At 38.6% G+C, this 8,811-nt stretch overlaps 2 protein-coding genes and 1 non-coding gene across 3 annotated transcripts; all 3 read left to right on the top strand.

Moving 5' to 3' along the window:
- Positions 1-298: 298 nt before the first annotated feature.
- On the top strand, positions 299-370 carry trnah-gug. Its single transcript has one exon. It is a non-coding gene; the product is annotated as a tRNA-His (tRNA).
- An 867-nt stretch (positions 371-1,237) lies between these two features.
- LOC122760928 (transcription termination factor 1, mitochondrial-like) lies at positions 1,238-4,081 on the top strand. The gene is made up of 2 exons (XM_044016133.1): positions 1,238-1,300; positions 2,114-4,081. Exon 2 carries the CDS (start codon positions 2,164-2,166, stop codon positions 3,313-3,315), a length of 1,152 nt encoding a protein of 383 aa, XP_043872068.1. The 5' UTR covers positions 1,238-1,300; positions 2,114-2,163; the 3' UTR covers positions 3,316-4,081.
- Positions 4,082-5,039: 958 nt separating this feature from the next.
- Positions 5,040-8,784, top strand: LOC122760929 (tRNA-dihydrouridine(47) synthase [NAD(P)(+)]-like). The gene is made up of 10 exons (XM_044016134.1): positions 5,040-5,058; positions 6,138-6,240; positions 6,346-6,616; positions 6,710-7,058; positions 7,307-7,374; positions 7,496-7,591; positions 7,798-7,839; positions 7,974-8,126; positions 8,258-8,374; positions 8,668-8,784. The coding sequence occupies exons 2-10, from the start codon at positions 6,164-6,166 to the stop codon at positions 8,782-8,784; spliced, it is 1,290 nt and encodes a 429-aa protein (XP_043872069.1). The 5' UTR covers positions 5,040-5,058; positions 6,138-6,163.
- Positions 8,785-8,811: the final 27 nt, after the last annotated feature.

Raw genomic sequence — 8,811 nt, 5'->3', positions numbered from 1 at the left:
CTATCACATTTCAATAATGACATTTATATGATACACATCACATTTATACATAATACATACCAAAATAATTGATTGATTCAAAACTTTGCATTAAGTCATATCTAAATAAAAATATTCAATTTACTGTAAGTGATAAACTGAACATTTGAATAAGACAATGTCACACATATCACTAATCTTTCAAGATGCACTTCTAATACATAAATCAATCCATCAATCTAGCTATCTATCTCAGATAAATAAAGTGTGAGTGTTGACAGACATTTTCACAACAATTTCACAACAATTTCACAACACAGCTGTGATCGTATAGTGGTTAGTACTCTGCGTTGTGGCCGCAGCAACCCCGGTTCGAATCCGGGTCACGGCACGTCTTTTACAGTGATGAGCACAAGACCAACTCGTACTTAGATCATCTAAAACGCACAAAATATCACCCACAACCATATTTCTAATAGTCTAAGCCAAAACTTTTATTATTAATCTTCAAGGATAAGTAATAAAAATATGTCTCTTCTGTCGTTTTAAATCCATACCCTGAGGAAATGTAAATACACTGCACTTACGCGTAGTGACCACCAGATGGCAGCCTTGAACCAGGGTGGAAGAGAAACTCACCAACCAAAAGTAAAGTAGAATTCAAACTAGATTCATTAGTGAGTCATGTCTTCTTCCAGTAAACCGAGTTTACAGTGAGGAAATGAAACCGTCTCCTGTTTAATAGTATCAGAATGAATTCAGGAAACACGGACAATCAGAACATACAGAATTGTATGTTTTCATTGTCAGTACTTCAGAAAAAGAGCTGCATAGATCACTGGCTTTGGATTATGGAGTTATATTATGCAAATGTTCTTTGATAAATTTATGCTGTACTGACATATTGAGTTATTTATGTATTTTTGATCATTGTTACAGTCGAAAAACCAGGCACAGAAATTACAAATCAGCCTTGGCTCGAAATCTTTTGCATTGTCCCTGACAAATAAACGAGTAGATAAATAAAATAAATGTTTTTTTGGGGGGAAATATATATTTACTAAATTATTCATTTATTATTAGAAACTATAATATCTACAGCAGACATAATAGGTTTTCATAAATATTCAAAAAGAAATGTCTTTGCTTCGATCTGGCAGTTGAAAGTGAATTAGTGCCTCCAAAACACTAGGTGGCGGTAACTATTAAAAGTATACACATTAGGTTTGTCTCAAAAACAGCGAGGTTCCACGTTTCTTTCCGGTGAGTGTGTGTCGTTCAGAGCTGTGAATAAGGAAACTCTGAAATATTGATATTAAGGGTATGTTTTTGCTTGATTTCTTTTAAAGCACTGAGGGTTTAGTTATATTAGAATCTATGATAAAGTGTTCGTGGTGTAATAGAAAAGGCTGTTACTGTCACGTCCAGTAGGACTTTACGTTCAGTTAGTTTTTAATTTGCTCAATATTTGCAAGTGATATGTTTACTGGGCTTTTAACGTATCCAGTGAGATTTCATATCAATGTCAGTGGGACTGTTTCACAAATTGTGTCACAAATGTTAAATACACAAGGGAGTGCTAGAATATCATCTCTCAAACCAACTGCAACACGTAAATGTTTCATTGTTGGCAAACTCAATTATTACAATCCACAGGGGGAACTAAAGAAACAAAAGCAAATGGGAACAACAACAACAAAAATACATATACAAAAACCGTGAAGAAACGTCTCTGATGGGGATTTAGGCACAACATTAAAATATTGCAAAGATGTCAGTATATCAGTGTTTAATTCAAGAAGGATTATGTAAATCATACATACATTTATTGTTATTATTTTTTAAACCTATAACAATGAGAAAGCTTGTCGTTTATTTCCTGTATTAGAGGTTTTATTTAGTGTTGTATTTTTGTTTTAAATGATTTGTTCAGGTTAATTATCTGTGTGTAGGCTCTTAACTTATGTAATAAAGATTTTAGCTTGTTCTTAATTTTATTATTTTTTTTAAGTAAGCCTTGTTTTTGTGCGTGGGCAAGTAAAAGTTAGTTTCCTGTAAAAACAAAAAGAAAAATCATATCCAAGTGATTATGACTACATGAGTTCATTTGTTTGTCTCCCTTTTTTTGTTTTAGCTCAACTGACACTGGAGGTGACATGACAGTGTCACCCTTTTCATTATAAAATGGCAGCAGTACCTGGAGTGAGGGCGTTCCTCAGTCTCCACAGGTCAGTGAGCTTTGGGCTCATTCAAGTCCAGCTGAGATTAACCTGCCATCCTGTGAAGCTTTGTAGCACTGTTACAGAAAGTGATATGCCCCCGAAGCCACCAGTGAATCCAGAGAATGAATCTCTGCTGGATAATCTGAATCTCATGGGAGTGGACGTGAAAAAGGCGCACCAGCGTCAGCCCGGCGTGTTCCGTAAATCCTTCACTAATGAGCAAGGCGTCGCTCAGTTCCTGCAAGGCAAAGGTGCCTGCCGCAAAGTAATCGCCAGTATCATATCCCGTTATCCCCGTGCCATCACTCGCTCGACTGATCACTTGGAAAAGCGGTGGCAGCTGTGGAGAAACATTTTCACGACAGATGCAGAAATTGTGTCCATCATGGATCGCTCACCCGAGTCCTTCTTCCGTACCAGTGATAATGAGAACCTGGAGAAAAATATTGCTTTTTTGATCTCACTGGGACTGAGCACCAAAGACCTCCACCGGCTGCTGACCACAGCCCCACGCACGTTCTCCAACAGTGTGGAGCTCAACAAGCAGATGGTGGAGTTTCTTGGAGACGTCTGTACAGAGCTTGGTGGGAAGAATCCAGAGCAGTTTGCCAAAGCGGTCATATCCAGAAACCTTTACATTCTCATCCGAAGCATAAAAAGAGTCAGGACAAATATTGATATGCTGAAATCATCTCTTAAGCTAAGAGATTCAGACCTGCTGGCTTTTCTGCAAGGTTCAGGAGTAGACATTCTGGACCTGTCAAATGAGTGTGTGAAGAAGAATTTTAACAGCCTTAACCAGAAGATGACCTTACTCGGCTGTCAGAAATCTGACATAAAAAAACTAATCATGACCTATCCAATGGTTCTGTACATTGGGACAAGCACACTGAGCTCTAAACTGGACTGTCTCCTGAATGTAGGAATAACAATGGATCAAATAGTGGAGAAGCCCAAAGTTTTGGACTACAGTGTACAGAACATAACGGGGAGACTACAGGAGCTGCAGAAAGTTGGATACAACTTCCAGAAGAATGGCATCAACATTTTGGATTCTAGCCGAAAGAGATTTGACGCAAAGATAGAAAAACTTTCTGCCCCACCAGAAGAATAAATGTAGTTGCTTGTAATATGAGACAATATAAAAGGCTTGACTAAATTATTTGTCAGTAAAATGTTATTTTTGGTTATTCTGGTGTCTCATTCTCATTTCATAGGGCTGCAACACACATAATAATCTGTTCTTTTTTTCCCATCTCTTTCAGCCTGTCTAGGGGTTGCCAGAGTGGACATTTTTTTAGATTATCTTTTTAGATGCTCTTCCTGACATACGGTAGCTCTCCCATTAATCCGGGCTTGGGAACGGTTGTGTGTCAGAAACTGATTTGGGTGTGTACACACCGCCTGTTAAAGGTGTATCATGGAGTTCATATGACATGTACAGCAAATGTATTTTCTGTCTGTGGTGATAGCAAAGACATATCTTTGGTTTCTATGTTTGTTTTGCTTGTTTATGCATAATGCCTGAATAGTAACATGGGTTAGGTTTCAGTGGCCAAAAAGTGATTTGGATCTCTACCTTTTAGCTGGCTTGCGTGTGACATATTCTAAGCATTATAGCCCTCTCAGCCCCTTCTACCCATCAAAATACCTGTAAAGGGCTAATGCAAATAGTAAATGCAGTATTCCAGTTGCCAAAAGGTGATTTGAGCTCCCACCTTGTGGCCGATGGGATATTTTTGCTTCAAAATCACTTTCATTTTATCTGGGGGGGCAATATCTTTAACACATCATAGCCCACTCAGACCCTTTTACCTGTTGAAATATTTGTATAGGGCTATTGCAAATAAAATCAAAAAAACTGAAAATCTTCAAAATTACTTGGTTTCATTGGGGTGTGACATATTTTAAACAATATAGCCCTCTTATCCCCTTCTACCTGTTGAAATACCCTTAAAGGGTATACAAATAGTAAAATGCAGTGTTATTATTGCAAAATAATAGTTCATGGTAATAAAAGAATACATTCAATAAATGGTAAAATAAACAACACACTTTTTTCATTTAAATTTGACACGTCTGAACTTCCATACACTCGGTCTTGTTTTTCTGTCTTAACTCTTATTATATTTTTTGTTTGTTGAAGGTAGTAAGGTGACATTGGGCAGATTAGTATTCATATAATTAATATATTTATTTATATATAGGCTGTATATTTATCCTTTATGGTTGTCCGGTGCCCCTCCAGTAGATGGCGCCTTGTGTGCGTATGTGCACTGTGCTAAGAGTCAACTCAGTGTAGAGGGCTAGCACCAAAAGTAAAATACAGTATTCCAGTTGCCAAAAAGTGATTTGGGCTCCTAACTCTTAAGGGGATATTTTGTATGTCAAAATCACTGTGTTGCATTGGGGTGTGACACAAATGTAAACATTACAGCCCTCTCAACCCGTTTACCTGTTGAACTATCTGTAAAGAGCTAGTGAAGTTAGTAAAATGAAGTATTTCGGTTGCCAAAAAGTGATTTGGGCTCCTATTTTGTAGCCAGGGGAATATTTGTAATATGCCCAAAAATAAATATGTAATACCAAAATACCCAACTAATAAATGTATAAACTACAAAATGCAGCAGCCACACAATGTATCAAAATAAATGACTGTATTTTTGTATTTTTATATACTAAAAATATTTAGTAGATTCAAGGAACTCGTCATCAGTATTAGTAATTAGTAATTAGTTTGTTAGATGGTATTTCTGAAAATGCACCACATGCCACGGAACCAATGTGTGCAGAGAGTCCTCCACGGGGACCACTTATTATTGCTGCACAACAGTTCATTGTCACGCTGCTCAACGACGTAAGTTCAGGCTGAGATATGTTGGAGAAATATAGGTTTTATTAAACCAATATTGTTATTTTTGACTTGATTTTAAACAGCAGAAAAGAATAACATCAGTCTCTGAGGTGTTGCACGCGTCAGCAGTGCTCTGTTAGCCGTTAGCTTGCTAGCATGGTTGGAGTGAAGAGCTTTTACTGTTGCAGCAGCAACAACATGTCACAGTCATATTTTAACTGTGACAGCTGAAGGAAAGACACAACAGCAACTCAGCTAAACATGACTTGATCAGCTGGATCATACAGCTAATGATGTGGAAGTTAAATGAAAAAATGCGAGGCTCAATGAGGTTTTAATTAAATAGATCTTACTGGCTGAATTGTAGTGCTGTATTCGTTTTTCTGTTGTTATTTTATTTTTGAGTTAGCTGTTTGTATGTCTCAAGTTCAGATTTCTGCAATGCAAAACATACCTGGCCAAGAGAGAGGATTCTTACTCTGAAAATAAATATCTTTTTCATTATTTGAGGATTTCTTGTTAACAGTGTAATAGCTGCTACTAATCACGATAGATGGATAGCTAGATAGATAGAATGTAGATGAATGAAGCGGAAACTAAATAAATAAATATTGCATCGTTATTGCAACCTGCTCATTGTTTGGGTGTGGGGGACAGATCAACAGTCACTGTTAAAAAGCCTGATGGCTGTGGAAACAAAGGATTTCCTGAACCTTTCAGTCTGACAGTGCAGTGAGATGAGCCTCTCACTGTGGCTGCTTCTCTGTCCAGTCAGGATGTTGTGGAGGGGGTGTTTGTCATTGTTCATGAAGGCATGCAGCTTCCTCCTCATCTGCTGCTCCACCACTTTTCTGAGAGCACCCTGCCTAGCACAGATCTGGCCCTTTTCACCAGTTTGTCTAGATGTCAACAGTTTTTGTTAGCAATGCAGCTCCCCCAGCTAACAACAGTGTAAAATAGTGCATTTGCCACAGCCGATTGATAGAACATCTGCAGCATGTCAGTGCAGACATTGAAGTTTGATTAATGTGATGAATATTGTTGGTTTACTGTATTTTGATCTTAAGTCATCACCCGCACAGAGAGAGAGGCTCGAGGTGAAGGTGTGATGGAAAAAGCAGCAGAGAGCTCAACCGGGAAGGCAGCAGATGTGGTTGTAAAGGGTGAAGCTGCACTGAAACCTGAGTAAGTCATACAAACATGAAATTACAAACAAGACAAGGGTGTTGCTCTTGACACACTATGTGAAACATCAGGATGATTTGATTTCCTGTGCTCCTCTTGTTGCAGATTCATAACCACAAAGGAAAAATTTCATGAGTCTGTCGACGCTGAGTGGCAGCGCTCAAATGGAAAAAAGGCCAGTGATGAAGACACATCTGTGGACAAGAATGAGAACTGCACAGCAGAACCTGAAGCTAAAAAGTTTAAAGCCGATCCTGAGGAAAAGACTCAGGTGGAGAAGCCAGATGGAAAACGATATAGAGGTCAAAATAAGTCAAGGCCACACATAAAACCTACTACCTATGAGGAAAAACGACTGTGCCTTTCAATCATTCAGGTATGAAGCTTTAATTTACCTTTCACAAAGCCACCATAAACTAATGTTCTCTGGCTATGGCAGCTAATGTCATGACTTGTCACATCCGTCTAGGATAGAGAATGTCCATTTGGCGACAAATGCCGCTTTCACCATGATGTTGCTGAGTACCTGGCCTCTAAGCCGGTAGATATTGGGGAAAGCTGCTATCTCTATGACACGTTTGGAAAGTGTGCTTACGGCCTCATGTGTCGCTATGCTAAAGCGCACACTACACCAGACTTCAAAACCATGGAGAACAAAGATCTAGTGCAGGCTTGTGAAGGCAGGAACCCAGTGAAGAACAGTTTGAGTAAAGACCTTCAGAATCGTCTGAGGAAGCATTCAGTGGCCTTCAAAAAGTCAGCAGAGTACCTGAAAACACTTTCAAACAACAAGGAAAAAAAAGAACAGCAAAAGAACGGTAAGGGAACTCATGTGTTTTTAGATTTACTTTTATGGATTTACATGAGTATATACATGATCTAATTTACACAAATTCTCCAATGATATTTTTAGTATTTCTGCTTCTTCTTCATCATGAAGCATGTTATTTTATTTTATTTTATTATTGGCTTGTGTTGATCTGATGCTGATGTATTTAGAACAGGCGTCCATCTAAACCTTGGTGATGGAATGAAGTTTGATGGTTCTGTTCTTTGAAACACACAGGTGAAGCTTGTGCTGCTGAATTATCGACCGCTCTAAAAGAAGTGGAGCAGAAAGAAGCAGAAACACAGGTACAAACTTCTTCCCAGAACTCCACCTCTTTTACACAATCCATCAGGCATCTGAGGGAGGCAGATCATTGTGGTGTCATACAGTGTTTTACAATTACCTTTACACTTTCTTTGTGACAAGCTTCAGTCAGTCCCAGATAAAGAGCCCCCAGTGAAGACTGTTGGCCCTCTGACTGATGCTGATGTCATCAAGTTGCGCCCGTGTGAAAAGAAACAGGTACACCTCAATCATTTATCTCATTACATGTCATTTCTCCAAAATTATATTTTCGTTCATTGTAGATTTCAAAAGGAATATAATCTAATCATCTACTTGCTAAACACATAATTAAAAGCAGATTTTACAGATATATATAAAAAAAACTAAGTATGTGTATTAGTAGTGTGGGTTCAAGGAGTATTTTTTGTGTTTCTATATTGAAGGTGGACTTCCAAGACAAGCTCTACCTTGCTCCTCTAACAACTGTAAGTACTACCAGACTGAATTTAATGTTGTGATAATCCTGTGATAGTAAGCACAACTAATATCAAACAGGTTACATAGACTGTTGAGTGAAGAAGTAGTATTACATGAATGCGCGTATTTGTGCTTCCCTCAGTGTGGAAATCTGCCTTTCCGTCGTGTGTGCAAGCGCCTTGGTGTAGATATCACCTGTGGAGAAATGGCAATGTGCACAAACCTGCTACAAGGGCAGCAGTCAGAGTGGGCCCTCCTCAAGAGGCATGAAAGTGAAGATCTTTTTGGCGTCCAGGTAAGTTTGACTTAGAAAATTGTGAAATGCTCAGAACTCATGAGCGCTGTTGAACGATTTGAGCATTGTCTGTAAGAAAAGATGGTTTTGTGTGAGAGTGAAGGATGACTTAGTCCGGACTGTGTCTCCAGGTGGAGGGCTGCTTCCCTGACACCATGACAAGGGTCGCAGAGCTCATCAACAACAACACTGATGTTGACTTTGTGGACATTAACTCTGGATGCCCCATCGATCTTGTCTACAAGAAGGTAAAACCTTTATCGAGCCTTTTATATATGAGAAAAGTGGACTAATATTAAAACATTTACTAATAAAAGCATGAAGAACACACAAAAAAAGAAGACTTGAGGAAAGAATGTCTCCTCAAATGTTAACACACTGTCACGTTTTCTTAGGTAATTGCAGGATGTCTGTCCATGTGATCAAACACGTTGCCATGATGAAGTTTCATGTTTTATTGGATGAGAAGCGCACGTAGGAAATGTTACACAGAATGATGATACTCTTTGACAGATGATGTTCATTTGCTTTTTCTCATCAGGGCGGAGGCTGTGGCTTGATGACACGCACCAGAAAGTTTGAACAGATCATCAAGGGAATGAATTATGTGAGTGTTTTTCACTGTTTCCTGTTTTTTTCCATGAAGGTGCTGTTTTAGAGGAGTTGTGTATTTTTTGGGTTACCG

Source organism: Solea senegalensis, unplaced genomic scaffold, assembly GCF_019176455.1.
Source record: "Solea senegalensis isolate Sse05_10M unplaced genomic scaffold, IFAPA_SoseM_1 scf7180000014185, whole genome shotgun sequence".
NCBI classification, from domain to species: domain Eukaryota; kingdom Metazoa; phylum Chordata; class Actinopteri; order Pleuronectiformes; family Soleidae; genus Solea; species Solea senegalensis.
This window is presented reverse-complemented; position numbering and strand designations above follow the sequence as displayed.

What these genes read in the sequence shown, in the direction of transcription:
- LOC122760928 (XM_044016133.1), top strand. Translation starts at nt 2,164, where the DNA reads ATGGCAGCAGTACCTGGAGTGAGGGCGTTCCTCAGTCTCCACAGGTCA.
- LOC122760929 (XM_044016134.1), top strand. Translation starts at nt 6,164, where the DNA reads ATGGAAAAAGCAGCAGAGAGCTCAACCGGGAAGGCAGCAGATGTGGTT. An exon ending in AAGATCTTTTTGGCGTCCAG is followed by an intron (nt 8,127 to 8,257) that starts GTAAGTTTGACT and finishes CTGTGTCTCCAG; the next exon opens with GTGGAGGGCTGCTTCCCTGA. An exon ending in TCGATCTTGTCTACAAGAAG is followed by an intron (nt 8,375 to 8,667) that starts GTAAAACCTTTA and finishes TTTTCTCATCAG; the next exon opens with GGCGGAGGCTGTGGCTTGAT.